At 38.5% G+C, this 25,000-nt stretch overlaps 2 protein-coding genes across 3 annotated transcripts in view; one reads left to right on the plus strand and one right to left on the minus strand.

Annotated features, from left to right (window-relative positions):
• Positions 1 to 4,092: 4,092 nt before the first annotated feature.
• LOC138029120 (disintegrin and metalloproteinase domain-containing protein 10-like) lies at positions 4,093 to 15,596 on the minus strand. The gene is made up of 5 exons (XM_068876824.1): positions 14,399 to 15,596; positions 9,695 to 10,034; positions 8,493 to 8,791; positions 5,548 to 5,695; positions 4,093 to 4,461 (listed from the first exon to the last, which is right to left on the minus strand). The coding sequence occupies exons 1-5, from the start codon at positions 15,545 to 15,547 to the stop codon at positions 4,235 to 4,237; spliced, it is 2,163 nt and encodes a 720-aa protein (XP_068732925.1). The 5' UTR covers positions 15,548 to 15,596; the 3' UTR covers positions 4,093 to 4,234.
• An 82-nt stretch (positions 15,597 to 15,678) lies between these two features.
• The window catches only part of LOC138029129 (xaa-Pro aminopeptidase 3-like), a 23,979-nt gene continuing 14,657 nt past the window's right edge, over positions 15,679 to 25,000 (plus strand). The window contains exons 1-6 of one of the 2 annotated variants that reach the window (XM_068876830.1): positions 15,679 to 15,762; positions 15,834 to 15,992; positions 18,584 to 18,694; positions 22,917 to 22,971; positions 23,682 to 23,774; positions 24,481 to 24,554. In XM_068876830.1, coding sequence (XP_068732931.1) covers positions 15,699 to 15,762; positions 15,834 to 15,992; positions 18,584 to 18,694; positions 22,917 to 22,971; positions 23,682 to 23,774; positions 24,481 to 24,554 — 556 coding nt within the window. In that variant the 5' untranslated portion in view covers positions 15,679 to 15,698. Of the gene's footprint in view, positions 15,763 to 15,833; positions 15,993 to 18,583; positions 18,695 to 21,650; positions 22,319 to 22,916; positions 22,972 to 23,681; positions 23,775 to 24,480; positions 24,555 to 25,000 lie in introns of those variants that run through there. The other variant, XM_068876835.1, reaches the window with a different exon arrangement.

Genomic DNA, 25,000 nt, shown 5'->3' on the forward strand with positions numbered 1-25,000 from the left:
TCCCAGGAGAAATTACAAACAATGGTTATGCTAAAGTTTTGGGGGGTAACCGAGGTGTATTATGGGATTGTGCAAGTAGCGAATGCCATACTACAGTTCATTTGCATTAAAACAATGGATATCCAGTTCCATGAAGCATGATACAGCCCCAAGAGTAAATACAACTTGCATTGTTTTTATGTAAGGACCCTCCATAACGTTTGCATTATGGGATGGTGAAAATAGTCAATAGCAATAAAAATTGGGATTACCCGAGTCAGTGGCGTAGCAGCTCTCGTAACATGCTTTTTTTTGGTATTGTAAGCAGCTTCTATTGTTTTTAAGTCGAAGTCATTGTTTCAATAGACCATTTCCGAGTTCATGTCTGCCTCCTCTTCAAAGCGAGTCTACGTGCAAAGTTTTTGTGATGGTAATTAGTTCTACTTTACATATGAATGAAAACTAATTTTCATAATAAAAACTTCGCACTTAGACTCGCTTTGAAGAGGAGGCAGACATGAACTCGGAAATGGCCTATTGTTTAGTCTTTTGTTTTTGGCTAGGGTAGCGAGCCAATCACATTATACGCTACGCTAGCTGCTGCATCACCCCACCGAGTTAGTTTCCGTCTTAGATATAAGAATTTAAAGAAATGTATATAAGGGATATTACATGGCCGCGCGGTGATTAACAAATTTATCCTCGAGTGTTGAAAACACTTATTCAAATTCAGCTGTAGGATTTTTCACCCATATTGTACAAAGTGGACGAGACGGAATAATTGCGAAGAGCTAAAAAAAGATAGTGTTATATTTTTGGGAGGGGTTTTCGTTGCCGTAGCCGTCAACTCTTAAAAATACCTATTGTCAAATGTTACGCTTGCTCTATTGTTCAGACACAAAAAGCTTAACATAGGGCAAACGTTTCGCTTGATTATTCAAGAAAGCGGCGATCGTGATACAAAAAAGAGCTGTTCTTAATTTCACTTATTTCTGCTAAAAACGCTTTCTTGAAAAATTTCAGAGAAATTCGATTAGCTGTAGTAAAAGTACTTTTTGTACTTAAAAGGTCAAGTAAAAAACACAGCACTCAGTATAAAATGGTGTATTTGTAAGTTTATTGAAACTCGGTGCATGCATCATAGTTAAAATACATTTACGATTTAATATGGCTCATAATATTTCCTACGGTAATAATCACATTCCATATTGTCACATTGCCGTTTTACTTCTCTTCGCGAAAAATAAATAACACAAATCTTTTGACTATAAACGAAATAATTATTACCTAGTAATTTTTAAACAGTACTGTCAAAATCTTCCAAACCCAACTTGATTGTAAGAAACGTCACGATCCAAATGGAGCTGAACGTCGAAGAACTCAGGAGAAACTTAGAACTTGGTTGTCCTCGTCTACGCGTTAGCGTTTGTATTTATGATCATGCCTTACATCAAAAAAGAAAGATTTTCAAAAAAATGTTGGACTTTCAAAAACGCAGCATTTCAGTGTGTTGCTCCAAGTATGGTCAGCGGTAATCATTAGGTCGTCATGGTATTAATCACGTTGGAAGCAACCTCGGCGTGATATCAAAAGACGTGACATTTATGAAGGTAATTCATGAAATTTTGCATATTTGAAATATTGAATTTTGCCCATTACGCTGTAGGATTCAGTTAACGATAAAAATCTGTCAACTTATCTCCTTACAAAGAAATGGTTAAAAACTTCTAAGAGTTACAATTTGAGTTAATTAGCCTGCGTGGCAACTTATTTCCGGTTATCGTGTACACGATAACCGGAAAGACGTCTGCCACGCAGACTAAGGGCCTGTTTACATGGAAGCCGAAAAAAAAGTTCATATGAACAGGCTTCCATGTAAACAGGCCCTTAATGTGAGTACGCCGACCAATTAAATGTTTAACATCTTAGCATAGTTTGTTTCAAAATACATTGCCAATCAAAAATCTCTTAGCAGTCAAAATAAATTACAAAGAGTAAATTTCCCACACATTGTTTTAAAATTGTGCGACGTGCTTCTTTTTCTTATTTACCCCGATAAATAACGCTGTATGTGGAATGCAAAATTAAAATTAATGTTCGATCTCCGCCATAGGGCCAAACAATTTAAAAATTAAATTCAAAATTAACAAAATAAGTGAAAACACCCTTCAATCCAAATGATTCAAGTTGCTTTGTAATGTGTGACTTTTCAGTTCGAGTCGAGTTTCTTTAAGAAAGAATGAGACCAACTGAAGCCTGGGAAGCTTGTTTCTTTCTCGTTGCACCAAATAAGCGAACACGAGACGAGATTCCACCGCTGGGTAAATTATATGCAACGCTTAACTTTTACAAGGAACTTTCGCAAGTCGTGATCGAAGCAGGAACTGGACACGAAAGGATAAAAAGGGTTAAAAAATTTTCCTGTCTATTCGTGTTTGGCTGCCTTCATTTTTAGTGTCTAACTTGCGAAAATTTACTCAGCAGTACTCATGTCTTGAAAATTTTCTTAGATTCTCACAAAATGACTCACTATCTACTTAAACGCACAAAACCTTTTACCTCTTGAATTGCAACAATCTACTTTGACAATATCAAGATAAATAGCAATGTTTCGTAGTTTTCATTTGTGCAACAACGACAAAAGAGCATTCACAGCTATAATTATCATATTTGATGGCTCGAGTACCTGTAAAAACGAGAAAGGTGGATCCAAACAGTTTCAACACTTCTAAGACACCTTCTTTGGAACGAATGACGCTACAACACTATATCACCTAACAGCAATTTCATGGTACCATATGAAACACCGATTATTTCCAAAAAGATGTGGTCATTATTGTGGCGTAATAAGTTACCTTGGCAACGAGAAAGCTTCGCAAAACACCTATATTTTGGATTTAGTTGTTCATATCTCAAACACGAACTCTGAAAAGTGATCAGAAAGCCGAAAGCCAAGATGAAACTTTCTCCAAAATTCTGTACTGCAGAATCAGAGCCACCTTTAAAAAATCACGGAATTAAAATGGCTCTGAATCCTCGGTACAGAATTTTTTAAACCTTGCAGGAAGTTTCATCCTGCCCTTCTGACTACTTTTCAGAAACACAAAATGGGGGTCACGAGTCCGTTTTTGAGATACGAGCAACTAAAGACAAAATAAAGGGTGTTTTTACAGGCTTGCCCGTTGCCACGGTGGCATAATACGTCACAATAATGACTGCATCTTGTTCAGCGATAATTGGTGTTTCATATGGTACCATAATTTTTGCTTATGTACGATACAGCGTTGTAGTGCCGATCCTTCTAATAGGGGCGTTGCTTGAAAGCAATGAAGCTGGTTTGAGCCACTTTAAAGGGGCTAGGTCACGCAATTTTAGGCAATTTCAGCACTGATCGAATGATCATAGAATTAACTAAAATATCAAAATAACTGTTCAAAACTATAGAAGAACTCTAACAAAACACAGGGAAGCCATGAAGGGACATGGATGGACAAAACTGGAGAGGATTGAAATGGATTGAATTTGGATAAATTTGAAAAACGTCGGCCCACCTTTTATCAAATTTATATCAGTCTATATCAAAATGTCATTTACACAGCTGGAAAATCATTCTCAGTTGTTATGTGGCCGTGATTTTGCAAATGAAAGACTCTTGCTCTGCCAATTTGACGTTTAGAGCTCATAATTAACAAAATTACCTAAAATAGCGTGACCTAGCCCCTTTAAATCGAGGAATCACAGCGCTCTTTCTTCGAGTGAAAAAAAAAGGCATTTCGACTTTGCATGACAGCGTAAAACAGCTATATAATGAAGCAATAAGCAAAATCATCCAAAGCCACTTTAGAACCTTCCTTTTTTTCACTATTCAAAAATTTGGGTCAAATTTCATGTATTAAAATTCAGGGGACCTAAGCTATGGCATGTTTTTCTTTTCAAGGTATAAGTATACAAAATAAAAAACGAGCTACATGCGTAAAAATGCAGGAAGCTTCACTCTTATCTTCGTTGATCCATTTTCCCCGTTTATCCATAAGGTGCCCCTATCTTTTTGTCCAATTAACCATATCGCAGTACTAGCACAAATATAATCCTTACCTATCTCAGCCTTAAACTATTACAAATAGCACTTTCATGTTTACACATTTTGCTCACACTCTCTTCATTACGAAGACATCTCATGTTCAATGCGTGGGGACTGCGTGAACGCCAATATATTTGGAACTGTTGTTGCAGCTGCATCTGGTCACCACTAATTTCATGCTCGTTGCTGCATTTCCATTCCCTGTTGGTAGTAGGGATGTTGCGATGGGGGTCTCCTCTTACGACCTGGCAGTGTCTTGGCTGGTTTCTGGGCCTCTTTGTGCGGATTACTGCTTGGTGTGTAGCGAGCGCACAGGAACACCATGAGCGCGACGATCACAGCAAAGGCAATAGTACCAAGCAATATCGCCCACCAATACTTCTCAACTGTTTCCTTGAGGCCTGTTGAAAAGTAGCAAATACTTTAAACGATCTTAGACACGAAGACGTATTATAAAAGGGGTTGCTTCACGCTCTGCTTTTGTTCGAATTCATTCAAACACAACTCATTACCCAAGATGGCGATCAACTAACAGCAACACTGATACGAAATCCCCGATGTTTCCAGCGCGAGAAAAAGGGATGGGGGATTAACAACAACAACAACAACGACAACAGGTAACATATAAAAAAACATCAAGGACATATTGCCAAGACGGGCTTTTTATTGCACAAATTATCACAAAGATCTGACTATGTTACTACGGTTGATTGACCAGCCGGACGTGCATCTACGCCTTTTATAAGGGGATCTCTGCAGATTTCATTCTTTACATTGTTCCTTTAACATTGGAGTTTGCTTTCAGAAAACACTGTTATTTGAAAAAGGTAAAATACCTCGTTAAACCTAGTTAAATCTCTAATTTTAAGCCTTTTAGCTTTGACAACGAGCCAATGAATGGGTGGCGGCAATAGGGGCTAATGATGTCATACATCCTTTGTAAAAATTTCAAAGGATCATTGCTCAGAGATTATCAGGTATAGCGAGTTCAAACTTTCAGAGAGAGCTCGTTATTCAATGCACTTTCAGTATTCAGTACTTCGTTCTCGGCTGACTAAATATAAAACGACAGCCTTCTGCGCCAATGAGGCAACAAATGCAAACGAAGAAAATCCACGTGTGTGTTTTCGTGTTTAAAGCTGTGACACTACTTGACGATTTGAGGAAAATACAAACAAAACGAAAAAAAGTTAAGAACATGTATACAGAGAGTCCCCTTTGATAAACAGGAAACTGGATCAAGTCTCTTTTTGAACGAGTAGCGGATCAGTAATATCACAATGCAAGAATGCAAATTTCATTGTATAGGTAATTACCACTTGATGACCTAGAAAAAAAACACATTACACTGGTAAAGCCTTATTTTCAGTGTAATCTACTGAAAAGCACGATAAAAATCTTTTAATAACCATGTAGCTCATTTCAGAATATTTCTCAAACATGCAGAACAAAAATTACAAGAAAAAGTATTTTTGTTTCATATATACCTTCACCAGTAAAGATTTTTGTTGTGAGTCGGATTAAGGGACCATGCGCGTCGACCCGACGGCACACTGCAAACACATCACAGTACCCATTCATGTTATCACAAGGTGTTCCTGGAACAAGCTTTAGGCCTTTCAGTTCTGGTGGGAACTGCAAAAAAAAAACAACAACAACAAAAAACTTAAAAATGCAATCAGTACCGGGGGAGAAACTATTTGTGTTGATAAAATTTCACGTTTTTGACGTGAAAGGAGTGGTCCACTCTATTTTTACCTTTTTAGTGTGTGCACTTAATTAATATGATAATGTATACTGATGAATAAATGCAGGCATTTCAATATCATTTTGAGTAGGTGTCTACTCATATGAGAATGACCGTTTTTATAGTAGAGACGTCTAATACGTCTGGACGACTTTCAGCAATTTAATTTAATCCCATATAAAGACGGGCGAGAGACCAATAATACGTCTGGATAAACTAAATCCTTCGGTGCATTTTTGAAGACGCACTAAACGATGTAGTTCGTCTAGAGATGTAGTTCGTCATGAGAGGCAGTGTGGCCCAGTGGTTAGGGCGCTTGCCTTGAGATCTGGAGATTCTGAGACCCATTCTGACCACTAGTTGAATTTGATCATGGTAGTCCCTCGTGCAACTTCCCAACTGCACTTGTAAATAGCCAACTGGTTTGCCTCCGGCCAGTCAGGATTCTTCACAGTTGTTGTTGTTCTGTTCCGTCGTTTCGTTGTGTTTCATTGGCCCTGAAAAGCCCTTATGGGGAGTGGTCAATTAAGTATGTATTGTATTGTATTAATGAATCTCTCGCCCGTCTTTATACATATTTGACGTCTCTAGTATAAAAACGGCCAATAGGCAGATGTGGTAATAAGGCGGCTGTAAGGTTGCTCCTTGTCTGTAGTCAAATGCTGACTGTCATGTCCAGAGGAATGTATGTCCTCTTCCGGTATCACTTTTAGTGTGTTGACTTTCTCTTTAGCCGTAGTGTTGTCCATCATGAAAATTTCGGGCCACTTGCTGTGTGCATCAAGCTCCACCATAAGCATCTTCCCCTTAACAGGCCCCCGGAAAATCCACATGAAGCCTCTGCCAGAGAAGGTCGGGAAACTCCAAACCATGCAGAGGTGACAGGGCTGGATTGTTTGCAGCTTCCTAACACCCAACACAATTTCAGACAGTGCTTTCCATTTCTTTGTCACAATTTGGCCTCCGAACATACCCACAAGACACTCCCTTCATTTTGACCATACTGATGTGCCCTTCATGAAGTGTTTCCAGAACTCTCTCTCTCTCTCTCTCAATCTGGCTGGTACAATTACTCTACTGCTACATCAGGATTCCATTATGGAGTAAGATTTCGCTGCTATGATGAGCATAAGGGATGAGGTTGGGGTGGACTTCCACTGCCGTCTACCAGCCTGCCTCCACAAGTTCAAGAACACAAGACAGAACAGGGTCTCTCCTTGTTTGCAGCCTTAGTTCTTGTTCAGTCACAGGAAGGGTCTCAATTACAGAGGCATGAAACATCTCCACTTCATCCAGTTTGTCAGCAGGTGCTTGAGGTCAGGGCAGACAAGAGAGCCCATTGCAGTTAGCATGCTACTTGGTCTCTCTGAACTCAATATCGTACATAAAGGCACCCAAGAACAGACACCAGCACTGAATCCAAGCTGCTGCAGTAATGGGTACTGCTTTCCTCGGGTCCATGATGAATTTCAGGGGTTGATGATCTGTAACCAGGGTGAAGTGGGGTAGTTTTGAAACTTCTTCACACCCCACGCCAAAGACAAGGCCTCATTCTCTATCTGTGAGTACTTTTTCTCGGTCTCTAACAACATGCGGGATGCGTAAGAAATGGGTCTTTCTTGTCTAGGAGGTGTGACAGGACTGCACCAAGGCCATAATGAGGAGCTATCAGAAGCTAGTACCAGAGGCAGATCAGGATCATAATGTACCAGGACTTTATCTTGAAGCAGCATATCTTTCACTTTGTTGAAGCTAGCATCTTCCTCAGCTTCCCAGGACCACTTTGCCTCCTTCAGCAATAGTGGACGGAGTGGAGCTAGGTGAGTCACCTAATCAGGCAAGAATTTGGAATAGTACTGGCCAAGTTCTTCAAGGTGGCTACATAGTGATTAACTGACTCACTAGGATACCTTGCTCGGTTTATAGAACTCGTACCTGGCTACCAGCATTGATTTTTCGGGTTTCAGTTGTTTTTGAAGTTTCTCCACGATCACCTCGTACGTGACTGCATCCTCTTTTAGCAACGCCGGAGCCACCAGGTCTTTAGCCAGTAATGTTGATAAGTCTCTGCTGGACGATTTGTCACAAGAACTCCCTTCTTTGCTTTACCATTGGAAACTCTATTAGCAAGGAAATAAAAGTCCAGTTGATCGGTGTAGGACTCCCATTCCGTTCCCACCACATATTTTGTCACTTTGCCGATTTCCACTCGTACGCTGCCCTTTGCCCAGCATTTTCCTGTCGTGTAGGCCCAAATCCTAACCTAATTCATCCACCGCCTGTGCTTGATCAAAACAATCCCAAAAAACTTTGTTGCCAGTTGTGATGTATTCACAATAAACCAAACAAACTATCAAAATGGCGGAACCAAGAATTTAATGAATGACAAAAACCTCGTATATGTCCATATATGATGGGTCACATGACACACAATGTACAGAGAACCCAAGGGAAAACCTAAAACCAATAGTGATCAGGCTGGAACGCTAACAAAGACTTAATCCCAAATAGTGCAAACAGGTCAAATTGTCCCCTTGTACGAATGTGTTTACTAAGGATTTTGAGATCTTGGAAACTTTGTCACACTGATCAACTGAGCTAAAGAAGTAGCTCATGTGGTATCAATATTTTCGCTGAAGAAAATATTTCAATTCATTTATTAAAATAACTATTATTGTATCATACCAATGCCAGCTTGCTTGAGGGAGTACACACCCCATCTTGCTTGCAACACAAGTCACAAAGTTCAGAATTGACAGTACAGGAACATGATTCCATGTTATACTTTGCACACACTGACACCGAGCATTGCCCAGCATAGCACACACGCCGGCCTTGGTCACACAATGTCTCATTTCGCACAGGTTCAGGGGTATTGCAACTGAAGGACAAGCCACTGCAAGTTTGGTTTTTAGTGCAATCTGTTGATTTGGAACAAATTCTGTCGCGACCGGCATATCTGCATTGTTCTGTACAACAAGGACCTGAAACACATAAATGTACCCAACAAAAATGTTGTTAGCCTGCATATTTTTTAGTAACATAAAATATTGTACAAGAAGGGATTAAACATGCAAGACCAACAATTTCTTCAACACTGTGAGAATCTTTTCGAAAAAGGTAATATCAATGCTGGAAATATAGACTGTACTAATTTTTCTTCCTTAATAGGACATGATATATTCAGTCCGTAAGCCTGCTTTCTCACTCTTTTAAAGTGCATTGAGTGACTACATGTATTTTAAAATAGAAAAATACTGTGCACTCTCAATTTATGAATAGGTTGTAAATCAAAACAAATAAAAAGTACATGTACACAGTCAAGACGTTAATTTGATGTCCAGGTATTGTCTGACTACAATTTGAAATTGACTTGACAATAATTGAATTTTCATCAGACGATGACGAATGCAAACAGAATAATTTCCAGTCTTAACCCACTGGCACCTGAACCACCATGGGCTGCCCCTGTTGACGAGTAAAATCGTCTGATGTTAGATAAAGTAAAAGCCATTAAGTCCAACTCCAAAGTCAATGGGCAAAATGGGGACTTTTGTTTTTGAGTGCACGCTAACCCATTGACACATGAACCACCCTGGACTGCCTCAATTGACGAGTGACATCATCTGGTGATAGACAGAGTAAAATCTATCAAGTCCAACTCCCAGGAGTCAATGGGTTAACAAGCCTTTAATACCACATCATGTCTCAAACCCACCTAATAATTTCAAATACGTGTACAGTAACAATACCGGTGTTCTTCTCACCGATAGCGAAAGCTTGAAGCTTGCCAGACTGTATATTGGTGAATAAACTGACAGTCATTCAAGCTCCCTTACCAGTGCTACCACCATGGTGCCCTCCTGGAGTGAAAACCTAATACTGACCTTGGCTTGGGCTACATAATATACCAGGCTCCAATACCAGCTTGCACGCACGATCCCTGCCAGCTGGAATGCAACATTTTTCCGTACAAGTATTTTCATCACCACAGTCACACTGTTCATTTTCCTCCACAATCTTGTTTCCACAAATGGGTTCATCACCCTTTTTAAAGCAACCACTGTACTTTGGACGCTTGAAGTCAACATTCTTTTTGATCTGATCTTTGCTACACTTTGAGAATCTATCATTGTTGGCTCTGACACCAGATGTTGCTTTGTCAAACATGATGTAATTTCCTTCAAGACCTCCAGGAACACAATCAGAATTACCGGAGGGATCATGCTTTAAAAGAAATTAAACACACACACATCAATCTACAAATGAACAAGCTAAAGTTGACATGATGAATTGTGGAGCTGATAAGTTTTTCCAAGCAGTCGCTAGATAGTCCTCAGGGATTTAATATAATTTACTTGCGGCAAAATACACAGATCTGATGCAAACCAAAAATTCAATGTCTCAAAACACAATACCAGCACCAGGCCCAAAGTAATATTATGGGTTTTTTTATTAGTACGTATTAATACTTTTTATCGCTATCCTAAATAAAAGAGTGGCAAATGTAATAGAAGGGATCTTAAATCTGCTGGAAAATGGTTTCTTTAATTTGGATGCAAAGAATGCAGAAAACCTATGGAGAAAAGATCAGCCTGTCCGAGCTTTTGAAATTGAGGTCACTGAGAAACTAAGAAATTAAATCTTCAAATTCATTCGTATTTTTTATTTAAATAATCACAAAATACTATTTAATTGCTTTCACCACAACAGAGAAACAGGCTGTGGTGGGGGTCGCACAACAGAGCGAGGTTCCAAATTAAGTGCGCTCTTTTTTACCCTCCCAACCATGATATAGCACAGAAGACTGACCACAACACCGGGAACTACATGCCCTACTCTTTGCAACAAGTGTGTGGGTTCTTTTATGCCCCACAGGAACACTGAAGGGTTGTGAGACGGGGCCTACGGTTTTTCGTCCTTATCTGAGAAGACTAGAGAGTCTAACCATTTGCGGACGTAATTACAAAGGCAGCACTTTCTCCTCAGTTATTTAAAGACCCTGAGTGTTGGTCTGGCCGGAGTTGAACTCACAACCTCCCGCGTGAAATCCAGGTGCTCAACCAACTGTGCCTCCAGTGCGCGACACCAGTGAACCTTATAGTATTTTGAACACAGTTACACTGATGACAAGAAAAGGCTCAATATCCTTTGCAAGGGGATAAAATGTTGCCCCACCATTATGACTTGCACTAGACATTTTCAAGACATACATTCGCAGCCACATAACCTACCTGTTGTAAGTATGAGACATGCTTGACTCTGACTAAACTTAACCATAGCAAAAAATGTAATTCTTGGTGTTACAATAAATAATTAATAATTTATTATTCTACGAGGGCACACTATGAAGTGATATGAAGTGATAGATAACTCGCTGAGTTGGATTATAATCATTTTATATCCAGCAATTAAGCCTGACCAGTGGAATAATTGTTTTATTAAAAACTCCAGGATCAACAACTCTTCCATGTTGATTTTATTTATCTGCCTTGGTCAATTCCGGTCCAAAACGGCTTTTGACAGCCATTTTTTCTCAGCATTTCAGGTCGCTTCATTGATGACACATTCCTTGACCATATCAGGTAGAGCAGGTATATGAACTATAACCTGCATCCGGTGAGCCAACGAAAATGCTGGAAATCTGATATCTGTACTTCAGTTTTTAATAATAATCATTATTTTTACAGTGGATTTCAAAAAAACATTTTGACAGATGGTTTGTGAAGTCCGTTTTAAATTACCAAAGTTTGCTTTGAGCTTGGGAATTTTATTACGTAAATGTCAATCAAAATAATGGCAAACTTTAATGAAACAAACCTGGGAATTTTACACCAAACTTTGTGGGAATGTGGTGAAGTTTGTTGACATCGGTTACCCCCACAGTAGTCCTCACCACTGAAAACTTATCACAAAAATGCATTGTCCGTGCAAGCTGCTACATACTGGAGAAGACAATAATTGTCAATTTCAAGAGTCAGTGATTCCTGTGGAAGAACGCTAAATTTCTTCTTTCTTATTTTGAGATGGTCCTTTCCATTCCAATTAACCATGCAGCTTTCAATAATTTGTTGCCGAACAAAACTTGGAATTGCCTTTCCTTGCATGCTGAAGGCACTCATTTACTTCGCCGCATTCCCACAAAGTTTGGTGCGAAATTCCCAAGTTTATTTCAAAGTTTGCCATTTGATTGACAGTTATGTAATGAAATTCCCAAGTTCAAAAATTTTGTGAAATCCACTGTAACTTCATTTTGTTAATTGTAATAAGTAGCCCTGAATTCCCTGAGTTTGAGCTAAGTGTTGGTTGCATCAATCAAGTATTGTCTTGGAAGTAATAGTAAGTCATGAAACCAAATAAAAACAAAACTACCACAAATTGCTGCTTTAATTAAGTAGCTCAGGAGAACACACTTTCACACGTAAATTGATCAAACTGCTTCTAAACTTTCTTAAAATTGAGGAGATGAATGTTGATATGGTGCTTCTGTACATTGATCTTTCATAGAACATGGCTTTTCTTTAACAATTAAATGTAATGACCTATTAAGATGCACCACGTGCAGACACAGGGGGCACTTTAAGGCTGACATCAACCATACCAAGGCCGAGAGTTAGAGTTAGAGTAATAATAATAATAATAATAATAATAATAATAATAATAATAATATCTGACCTGCTAATTGTCCTTTCTCGCAGTCTGAGACTGAATTTCTAAGGGCGCAGCTCAACGAGCTTGGACCAAAGGAGCTGTGCAGCCGGCTAGGCGCTTGGCCCCTCAAGACGACCCATGTATGACCTCAGAGCAGATGGAATAGGCTGGGAGTCGATTTTAAGGAGGGAGGAAAATGGAAGTACCCCGAGAAAAACCCTCAGAGTCAGATTGAGATTGACTGAAACTACACATATGACCCGAGCCAGAGTTGAACCCAGGTCACAGAGGTGGGAGACGTGGTTGATGACCACTAAACCACCCTGACTTCCCTATCGATCTCAGACATCAGTGGACAAGGGCTTTTTTCTTCAGCCCACTTCATGGACTGTTGGTTTCAGTCTGCGGTTAAAAAGTTCTGATCATGGTTTCGGAAATACCAATCATGTGACACTATTCCTCGGTTCTTTCGACGCACGCAAAAAGAAAGAAACCTGAAGCAAGGCTGTTGCCTAACAGGAGCCCGGTAGCCTGGGGCTCCCAAAGAATAGCTCTGGGCGCCTTAATTTTTCACAGCAACACCTTTCACTTCATATGTTGGGCTCCTAAGTTCTCAGTGTTTAGCTCTGAGGGCCCCCTTAAAATTTTCTTTGGCAGCAGCCTTGGCCTGAAGTATATTTTCCACCTGCTTGCACTAATGTGTCTATTATACCGCTTCTTACTTCCTTGCATGAAAGGTGCAGTGGCCTCATGGTTAGTGTGCTCAACTCAGAGTGAGTGGTCTGGGTTCAGGTCCTGGCCAGGGGCATTGTGTTGTGTTCTTGGGCAAGACAATTTACTCTCACAGTGCCTCTCTCCACTCAGGTGTATAAATGGGTACGGGGAGAATTTAATGCTGGGGGTAGCCCTGCGATGGACTAGCCTCCCATCCAGGGGGGAGTGGGAATACCCCTAGTTGCTTCATGCTACAGAAACCGGGATAAGCTCCAGCCCAATGGGCCACTTGGCTCACAAGCAGACTTTACCTTGTTTCCTCGGACAAGGCTTCTCCAAGGTAATGGCTTCGGCTGGTTTTACTCGCCGTCAACATCATTTCGCACTTTTCTCTTCAAGGAGAGCAACAGAAAATGCCGTCATGTGACCGGCATTTTCGAAATCGCAGAGCCACAAAAAATGTTGTCACATGATCAGTATTTTTAACCGCAGACTTAAATCAACGGCCCATGAAGTGGGCTGAAAGAAAGCCCTTGTCCATGGACATGTGAGATCGATCGTAAATGCAAAGAACTGTTAAACTGTAGTATGACAGGACAATTAACTCAAACACATTATCAATGTAGTTTTCTTATTTCATGATACTCTAAAGAACAACTCAGTTTCTAGTCGAACTTTAAGTTAAAACACCATACAACTTTAACATGTTTTCAGGCTCAGATAAATCACAAAAAAGGGGACCATTTAGCCTCAGCCCCAAAATTAGTTGCGCTCATTAGAAAAATGGCCATGCAATATGTTGACATTCAAAGGGGAACACAAATTATTGTAACCCATCTGTGTCGATGAATATTACTAATTTCTGTCCAATATTTTAATTTTTTTACCTGCAACATTTCCTGCTGGTCATACCTATAAATACCTTTCATAAGAGGAAATACTAATCAATGACGCAAGCACATCAGAAGCGTGCTCAATGAAATATGAACTACATATTAACAAAGACAATATGTCTGCAAGTGGGTGTTGATTGCCTTGTCACCCGCAGCATTAACTTTTCCACCTGTATGTCATAACCCTTTCAAGTCCTAACGGTGCAGCAATGCACATATCTAGTTCACTTATTCATCAAATTTGTTTTACTTAGTGCTAAAGTATAAATAATACACCACAAAAAACACCCACAAGAAATATTTTCAAGACAATATAGGCGCTTAGATACATACCTCAGATCCAAACCCATGTCCAAGCTCGTGGACGAAAGTAATTTCGGAAATTCTCGGTGGGGTAAATCGTCCGTACAAAGTCATTGTGACAGTTCCAGTATTGTAACTTCTTTTTCTGCCTCCTCCATAATCGGAAAATTTATCGCAGATTCCTCCTGCTTGCCCTTCATCACTGGAACCAATCCACGCAAGGCCTAAAATTCCTCCTTCAAAATCGCGATTAGTAAATAAGAAAGCCTCGCAAACTGTGTCATGATTCATGCTTGAGAAATAATCCAATAATGTATCAACGCCGACGTTTGAGTCTTTAACTTGGGCAGGGAGACCACTGGGCAAAGGATCGGTTTTATTGAACACAACAACAGTGCTAACGCGAAATGTTATACCTTTGGGAAAATAGTAATCCGAGTTGTTGAACGCGTTCATATATATTATCTGTGCTGCTTGTACCTGCTTGACTAGCTGCAGGATGGCATTTGTTTTACCACCAAATAACTCAGTGAAAAAATTATCAGCGTAAAGACCAAGCGTGCAGGCATTTTTCTCGAGCACTTCTGGAGTTTGCCTTCGGACGCGGCTTCCCTCGTTCTTTGAAGAGCGGCGGACTCGTTCAGGATGCATGTCGGCTGGAATTCGTTGTTTGATGTCGGCATAAGCGTGATTATATTCAAGGTCTGTATCTTTGTAAATAACTGAGGGGAAGTCCTGCTTTTCATCAAAGTACCACGAGGAAGGGTCGACGTAATAGTTTTCTGTTCCACTCAATATTTTCCCGTGGAATCCATCTTTCTTGTCGATAACACCATAGACATCAGAATTGGTAGCGCCCTCAACATACCCCCTCACAATGGCATCTCGATCAAACGGGAAAGGCTTTCCATCTCCAGATAGGATTTTAGCATCCCCTGTAAATATTTCTCTGTCAGGTCGCAAGTTCAGGCGATGAAATTTTCCGAAAGCAGAGAAAGCGAAGTTTGCATCGCTACTACTTTCAACGGCTCTGCGGTGTACACTGTGAAGAGAGTCAATGTCGTAGTAAAGTGGCTCGTAGTGCTTGATAAATTTTCCTAGCTGTCTCCCGACAGCAGCCTCAGATCGAAAGGCAACGGTCAATAGAAAGAAAACAACAAAACTAAATTTAACGACCATGGTGCTTACAAACGAACAGTCAAAGGAGTTGCAATATCAGTCTGTAGGCCCCCACCCATATACCCATGAAAAAAGGACGCGGTGGTCACGCTTCTGATATTTTCGGAAATTTACGAGTGATCCCGAAATATTCCGACTTTCAAATTTCAAGATGGCGGCCGAGTTCAGTGGGACGCTCTTCCGAAAATCTAAAGCTTATCGGTTAAGTGCATGCGGTAAGTTGAAATGAGAGTGGCTCAATTGGGTCTCAATCACTTTAGTATTAATAATGGTGTTTTTTGGATAGTTTGCAAAAGGCATATCTACACCACGACAAACGGGAAAACGTTCTCAAGATGGAGAATGGGTCAGATAGCAGGATTATCCGCCCTAGTTAGGAGTCACCGTCCTGTCCTCTTTTTCAACTTAAGCAGACTGGCTGGAGGAGTAGCTGATTCCAATGAAGGTAACATTATATTCTTCTTTTCCGGTATCTGCAGGTCACAGGCCACAAGTCATTGTTTAACCAAAACAGAAAGTTTTTAGGCGCGCCTAAGGTTAACTTTTATGAATGTTTAGGTACTGTCTGTATTGGTAAAACAATGACCAGCAGCCTGTGACCTATGACCTGTAAAAAATACCAGCCGGAAAGAGAAAGGGACCAATTCTTGGTTTGCGCTCATGTGGTTAGATGGCCATGTTGGTTTACAAAACAAAAGCAAAAGGTTGCTCGTATTTTGCATGAATAATATAGCTATTGTTCAGTACACCAACATGCCCGTCAGTGATTTCAGGTGCAAGCCAGGGATAACTTGTTCAATCCTGAGAGTGAGTATTTGACTCTGTCTAACACCAGACAATTTTAATCGTCAATGGGGTACACTTCAGGGATGAATGGGTAAAGTCACGCCAATTCCATGTTGCTTTTTGCCGGCGTTTCAAATGCTTACTTTCACTGCGCAGCCTTAATCTTTTCGTACTCACTGCTTGTTTATGGCCCAATCAAGCTCAATCTGCTCATTTCCCTCCTGAGACATTTGTCAGGCATTTGTCCTAAACATTAACCCTTTTCCCATTAACCCTTTGACGCTTAAACTGGTCTGACTTTTTTACTCTGTCTAGCGCCAGACGATTTTACTCGTCAATGAGGAACCCAGGGCTTGAAAAATAGTTGAATTCCACCTTGCCCCTTGGGCAAGTAACTCTCAAATTTTTCTTTGCCAGGGCACTTCCCCACTAGCCCAAATTTTCAAGCTCATTAATACTTCATGAGCCCAAAAATGGAAGCGACACTTGTCTACAGGTCTGTGCTAATGTAATAAGTTACCCATTTTCACTGTAGTCCTATTAGTGCTGATCCCTTTCATATTTACGCCATTATATTCATTTTTTGTAATACTTCCACAACTTTTAACTTCTTCATTGTGTCTTTATGAAGCTGTATGGTTTGTAATAATTAACACGGATTCACATTGAAGTAGTGTGTACTCTACATTGTCAGATACTCTGTCATGATTATCTGCCTTCCCAATGAAAAGTCAATGAGCTTTTTTAACTGACTCTTTTCATATGCCTTTATATCGTACCGTAGTGTTTTTGTTCAATAATTGTCAATGATATGTCATTGTCAACTTGTAATTTTCGTCAAGCTTCATCTAAACACTTGATTACCTTGAGCCTAAAATTAATTTTACCCTAAAATCTTTCTTCTCAAAATCATTAATCAAAAATTTAGTCTGCGAATGGCTTGCCTGGGCTCTTGCCCGTAGGGCTAGTAAGGGGAGAAAGTTACTTGCCGGAGGGGAAAATCTACATGTCCCGGACGACAAGATGGGGTTTTTTTTTTTAGCCCAGGGAACCCCTAGGAGTCAATGGATTAAAGCAAACCTCAGGCCTAATGTTAGCATTGGTTGTTTCTGTTAGCATAGGGTTGTTTCTGTGTTGGTAAAACAATGACCTGCGACCTGTGTTTTTTACATGTCTTATTTTTTATGATTAGCAATTTTGTAAACTAACGGATCATGATAAGGTGGGGATTTCCAGTGGAAGAGTGTAGCAATGAAGTTCATGACAAAAATAAAATAACTGAATAAAATGTAAACTACAGCTGTACAGCAAATTTGCATTAAATTTCGGATACTCCAAATGGAATTTCTCTTAGCAGAGAAACATTTCCAGCATTAACAATAATTTATGAATGGTGCCTACTAATTCAAATGTATTTTTGTGTGGTTTATGAAGAATTGGGAAATAGAGGATATTACATAGCTGCGCGGAGATACAAATTTTTTTTTTAAGTGTTGAAAAATATTTCATTAGTGAGCGCAGCATTTTTCAACACAAGAAGAGAAATTTCGTATCTCCAAGGGGCCATGTAAATAATTCTATTTATTATATAAACACCAATGAAATGCTAATCATTTCACAAAAGGCATCAAAAGAATTTCATATGTAACCATAGCAACAGTGATCTTTTCACATGTGAAAATACGTGTAACATGCTATCTTCACGTGTGAAAGCTCACTTGGTATTTCATTGGTGTTTATATAACAAAAGCAGATCAATAACAAATGATTAAATAAATATTATTCATCTCTTACTTATCAAGATCTTGCAAATTTTAAATTTTTCTTTGCAAGCTGTCCATTAAGCTTTCTATTCATTCTGTCATGTTTGCATGTGGAAACAATGATACATTTTTATTAATGGCTTGCTTTAGAGCGAGTTTCAATTGAGTGTCATAAAACCAAAACCAAAGTAATTGCTTTGGCCAATCAAAAAGGACGGAGACAATCCGCTAAACCAATCAAAAGTCGAAGTAATTACATGTAGCCGACACAAAGCGCGGGAAAATGTGTACGCGTGAGCCACGATTGGTTTTGGTTCCACTTCTGATTGGTTGAAAAAGTGGCGCGAGAACTTTGAACCAATCACCGAGTGAAGTAATCATAAACCAAAGCAATTCACTAATTACTTTCGACACTCAATTGAAAACCACTCTAATAAAACATTTTGATCACAGTAAATTGACAAATGTTGAAATTAATCTTTTGTAGCCAAACTGAAGTGTCTTAGTGAAAGGGGACTTGGATTTGCTGGTGACAAGTCCAGGACTATTGGACAACCCACTTCAGAATCTCACCCGCATCTGTTGGAGGAAGGTGAAAGTAAGTGCTGAGGCTGTAACTATTGATATTGTGTGAAAAAAATTGATGACATTATTATTATTATTATTATTATTATTATTATTATTATTATTATTATTATTATTATTATTATTATCATTATCATTATTCAAGCCAACGATGTAATGTAATGATCTTCCTAAGAGAGCAAGACTAAAGAGAGAGATTGATTGCTACATGTATTCAGTGGTACTGTGACACAATAATTTGTGTCACGCAACATTTAATTTTTAAACAAGTTTAATTTAATGATGTTGGTCAGATAAAGTCATATTCAAATGATATAAAGTTCTTCTTACTTTGTTGTCTTCATGCACACTCCCCTTTCTCTCTCAAAAACCTATCCCGTATGTACTTTTCCAGGCAGCCACAGACAGCCAAACAGATACCACTGTTGTTTGTCATAATGAATTAAATGAATCTTAGGTTTGGAAGAATGTGTCTTTAATTTCTTCAATTTGGGAAAACAGTAGCCAACTTCTCTGAGTGAAGTATTGAAATCACTGATTTTGAATTGTATCTGGCAACAGTCAATGTCATCTTGAACTCGTCTATAGTAAACACTTAGGAGTATTTTAATATTGAATAAAATTATTCTCCCAAACATTAGAAAGGTAATTAATTACAATTTTTTATTACTTAATTACCATGATTGCACACAATAAGCTCATGACAATTATTAATTATTAATCATTTATTTCCATGGCAGTCATGTCTTTATAATAATTACTTAGTCATATTTTAATTGCTGTTTGAAAATAATCGCTCTCTTTAACAGATGAGTGCACCACAGAGCGGTCTTACTTCACGAGTGTACTGTTTCAAACTTGCTGTCTTGTGAATTGTGTTTACATTGAAGAACAATTTTTTTTGGGATTCATTTGATAAATTCCATGTTTTAAAAAACATTTATTGTTATTTGGATGTCATTGTTAACCAAACTCGTTTTTACCTGCACTTTATGACAGGTAAAAATTGATCAAGTAAAAATTACTTCAAAACATTTTGTTTGGTAAATGAAATTCCTTATTGTCGGGTGTTTAAATTTTATAACATGTGAGATACCAAGTTGTTTCAAATCAAATTAGAAAGGTTGAAAAAAAATTCACCAGAAACTAATTTAATTTGTCAACAAAATGATTTCACCTACATGTAGAAACTTAATGGTAACTACAGCTGTAGGTTTTTTGTAATTTTCAGTTATATTTAGTGGAAGATTCAGATTTCAAGCTTTCACCAAAAGATGGAAATTAATCAGAGACAACTTCCAGTTTTGTTTTAAGAAATGACATGGCACACTGTAACCATAGGCACTAGTTAAAAATAACATTATGGTTTATCTGGTGATACAACAATGATCAGTAGCACATTACATGTGTACAATCAGAGTGACACAAACTCCTTCCCAAATATCTTCTTTATTATAAGCCGTACATTTGTAAGATTTCACACAAATAAGGGTAACATGTTTGTCAATAAATATGCAAAGTTTCGTGAATATTCACTGCACTCTTATTTTTGGCGAAATTTTTGTTTGACAAAATTGATTAAAAATATGGCCGTCACGCGTAACATTTACCCAGATGAAATGTTGTTCGATAAAAAATATATCTAGACCAAAACGCCCATTATCGTTTGGAAAAATCTTAAAATTACAAGGACCAAACATACTTTCAACCTAATAACTCAACTTTTCTAAAACTAGAATCTGTATGGTTAAAATTCCAAAAAAGTACCTCGTAGTTAGGGCGTCACGATACTGCTCTGAACTTCTGCAGTTAAAATTAAGGTTCCCAGACAAGTTACAAAAACGAGGTGAAAAATAAAAATACCACCGCAGACGGCGTTCTCACTTTCTGGGGACTCTTTCCTGAAAATATGAACAATCTAGGACCATTCGCTCCAACGCAATAAGAAAAAGTCTGAATCTCAAGCCTTGTGAAACGCTCCATGGTTTGATATGCCATTAAAAGCATCAACGAAAGTCAAACTCTTCCCAAATGCCCGCAATGGATCCAAAACCTTCGGATTGCCGCCACATTTGAATCTCATCTCAAAACGAACGTTCATGAGCATTTCCACGTTAAAATATAAAGTAGGTAGCTCGCAAGAAGAGTTTTTCTAAATCTTAAGCCTTGTGAAACGCTTCTCCATGAGTCTCCTATTACATGTAGGATTTTCTCGCGAGAAAGACAGCGAAACAACATGACCATTTCGCCATGATTTCGGGCAATTCCTTCCATGAAACATCAACATGTGCCCTTGGTAACCTCCCAAGAAGGTTCCAGAAGCTGTTTGTTACGTAACAACTCCAAAAATAGCCGTGAAAACCTCAAGAAAAGCACGTGTTTTAAATGCAAATGTCCCTTCGGGTTGGGTCACGTTCGTTACGCCAGATGGTTTTCAATGGACACAATGGAGCATGAGAATAAAGCAGAATCAATGAGAAGATGGAGAAAAGAACAAAAGGAAAAAAAAAGGCTATCAACAAAGCCCACTACGAAAAAAACAGAAAAAAGCTGATATGTTACCCTAAAGTGTGTAAAATGTACTAGTTTTAGGATGCGCAATGTATTATGGGTAAAAACTAAGATTGCTGACTTGGCAAAAAACTTTGGATTATATGATTGTTTCCTATTAATGGCGATTTTGCTGTGATAATTACGAAGTGTTAATATGAATTTGGACAGATTACTAGATATTTTACAAAATTAAGAGGCCGCAAAGCATCATGGGTATAACTTAAAATGTTCTCTACAAAGCTAAAACAAAGCAAAACATAATTATTTCGGCTCTTAGTGTGTTTTACTGTGCAAATTAAAGTGTTATCATGACTTTGGAGAAATTTGTAGAAATTTTGCATTTTTGATATATGTTACACAATTGTACGTGTCTATTGTGCTACTGATCCAATGTAAAGAGAATTGAGCACTTGATCATGACATGTTTGTAGTGCTGGTGGCAGCAATGTAATTTGCAAGTCACTTGTCATGAATGTGGAAAAAAACAAGACAATAGAAACATGGAACAAAGAAGTTTTCAGAATTTTTTAGTGAAGCCCACAGATTATTAGCCTGAGATGTCTTGAAGCAAATCTTCTTTTCAGTGATTTCTCTGTTCAACTTTTGCTCTGGGGGATGGATCACTACTTTTCTGTTTTAATTCAAAATTTCTTGATCTAAACAAGGATCAACACTTCATTATAATGACATTCAAAATGATTCTAAGGTTTTTAAAAATCAACATTGAAGTGCCACCTCAAGAAAGATTATCCATTTTACAAGCCTGACTTTGTTTGGTTGTAAGGCAGTTCTCTTAACATGGTTTGGTGCTGTACTCTTCGAAAGCTTACTTCATTGGTGGGTTTGATGGGCATTTTGGTTGCAGCGTTTGTCATAATATTTTCTCACTTCCGTGGACTTAAAATACTTCCATTCAAGCCTAGCATAATATCTTCAAAAAATACTGAACGAGAAAAAATGCAAATGTTTGGTGTTAAGAGTGACGGGGGTGATGATACTGTGATGGTACTTCAAAAGCCCTCCCCTCCAGACATGAATCCCACTCCAAGAAGATCAAAGAGAGGAACACCAGATGGCACCTTTGGTACATTACATCATGTTCAATGATAATTTACATGTGTTTTTTTAAAGTTAGAAGTTTGGTAATATGTTACTTACTTGGCATTTTAAGTTGACGAGAACACTGGACTTTGGTCCAAAAGGGCATGGATTTGACACCTGGCTCAATTCACAAGTAGCCACACCCTTCAGCCAAATTATCTGGATATTTCTATAACTGTAATCAACTGCAGCAAGGTCTCTTCAGTTACGTTGGACTTTGATATTTAAGACAACTTTTTAAGCTTATCCATTTTGACCACTTGAACCATTCACACCGAATCATCACTTTCTAAATGACCAATTATTGTGGTTAATATTGTCCTATGCTCAGAACAAGCTATCGTCCCCATTATATTGTGGTCTAAGTTTGCCAATTATATGTACATTTGTAAAGTATTGAACTGCTGCTTAAGTAGTTGGCCATTTCATGCTGTAATGACCCTACTGAATTTCTTTTGGGGAATCTGAAACTAAGAATAAACATCTGCTCCTTTCTCAGTGCTATAAAAAGATATATTCTGGGATTAGGTCTGTGGCAATTTTGATCTGTAAAATCTGAGTCAATTAATTCTTGTTTTCAGTTACCCCTGGAATCACTAAAAAGGAGTACAGAGACAGAAGGCACAAGCTCCTTAGGTACAAGCATGTAATAGTCAGTCTAGGGTTTTGACTCCTTCATGGATAATTTCTTTCTTTCTTTTTTTTTTTTTTTGAACTGTACAGTTTTTATTACATTCCTTTGAGTAGACTAAGTTATTATTTTATTATTTTTTCCCTTCACCCCTATCAAGGTTTTCCCATTGACTAGTAAAATTAATTGCCACGCATTGGTTGTCATGAGTAAAATCTTATTATAAGTGTCCTTACAGTATATAGGAAAAGTTAAGGGTCTCATAGGAATCCAGCCTGGGTTGTGTGAAGCATGGTTAGCACTCACCAGCGTTAAATACCATCATGATGGAAACTTATCAGTTTTGATACATTGTACATCCTAACTAACGGTTAGCGCTACGCTAACCAGACTTTGAACAATCAGCCCCAGGTTGACAATCAGACATCTGAAAGCGTACACCAGTGTCCTGTAGTTCACTGCTACCCTGGTTTGAAGAAATTTCAATGTAGGTTAAATTGTTTCAATTCAAAGGGCCTTCAGTTGATACATTCAAATTTCTTCAAACTAGTGTCCTTTCATTTAGGGAAAGCCGGTTAACAGGGGACATAGTGCCCTTAGCTAGTGGACAAGTAACATTGTATGCCATTAGACAGTCTTGAGAGTAAAAATCTATGAGTGGCTTTTTTAGGAAGTATATTATATTGAAAACTGGTAAATTTTTTTCAACCTTCAGTCTGCTTGCTAAGACACATTTTGGTGAAACTCATGACAAGCACTTGGTGATCATTCCAAGCAATCCAGTGACCTATATGACAACGGATGTACCGTAAGTGGTAAATCGATATGAGTGAGAGATATGTATGGGTATGATGAGTCAAAGCATGTGGCATTAGTCAAAGGGTAATAATCCACAAGCTTGTTCTGAGAAATGCACCTTTAGTAATAATTATCATTAGATGCACGCCTAATTTGGACGTCCAACTTGAATTGTCCCTTTAACCCATTGACTCCCTGGGGTTCAATCCCCATTGATGAGTGAAATTGTCTGGTGTTAGACAGTAAAATACACAGTAAGTCTGGCTGGTTTAGGCTGGTTTGGGAGTCAAAGGGTTAAATCTATGCTATATTTGCTACCTATTTCAAAGAATAAGGTAAGGTTTAAGGTTAGTGTCATTTTTAGCATGTTTACTGCAATTGTAAGTGATGTTGAAGCTTGGGAGAAGAGCAAGGAAACAACTGAAGTGATGATGGTTATTGAAATCTGCATGAATCTAATTAGGGGCAATTCTGGACATAATTGTCCGCATGGGTCAGCACACAGGAGGCTGACAGTTGGATATATAGCCCTAGTAAAGAAGATACAGGATTTTTTGTGCCCTAGGAATTGGCCTGATTGCAACATTTTCTGCAAAGGCAATGCACTTGTAAATTAAAATGGTTATGACTTTATTTCAGTGCTAACTTTGGAGACCAATCAAATGCTTTAAATTCTACTTGAATCACTTAGTTTATTTTTTATACATGTAACGTAGGTATCCTTTCCGACAAAACACAGATTTTCTCTACCTGACTGGTTTTCAAGAAGCAGATGCAGTTTTAGTTTTGCGTAAGTACTACTAATATTATTATTTTAGATATTCAACATTTATTATTCATAGTCATAGATATTTTCCTGCTATACAGGCAGGATTTGAAAAAAATGATAATATGCACTCAGAATGCATTAAATTAAGCTTGAAAAGTTGAATATATTAGCTTGAGTCAACAGAACTTTATCAATCGCTTTATCCGAATCAAGTATTCCATTTTAACTTCAAACCTTTAAATTGCACTCTGAGTGTAAGAAATACATGTAAGTTCTTCTTTTTTGTTTATTGAGTCATTTTTTGTTTGCTTTAAAAAAGGTTCGACCTTTGACTTCCAGTTATTGAAATCATGATGTCGGGAAAGTCAAGACTGTTGCCTAACAGGAGCTCGGTAGCCTGGGGCTCCCAAAGAATAGCTCTGGGCGCCTTAATTGTTCACAGCAACACCTTTCACTTCGTATGTTGG

Source organism: Montipora capricornis, chromosome 2 (assembly GCF_036669925.1).
Source record: "Montipora capricornis isolate CH-2021 chromosome 2, ASM3666992v2, whole genome shotgun sequence".
Lineage (NCBI taxonomy): Eukaryota > Metazoa > Cnidaria > Anthozoa > Scleractinia > Acroporidae > Montipora > Montipora capricornis.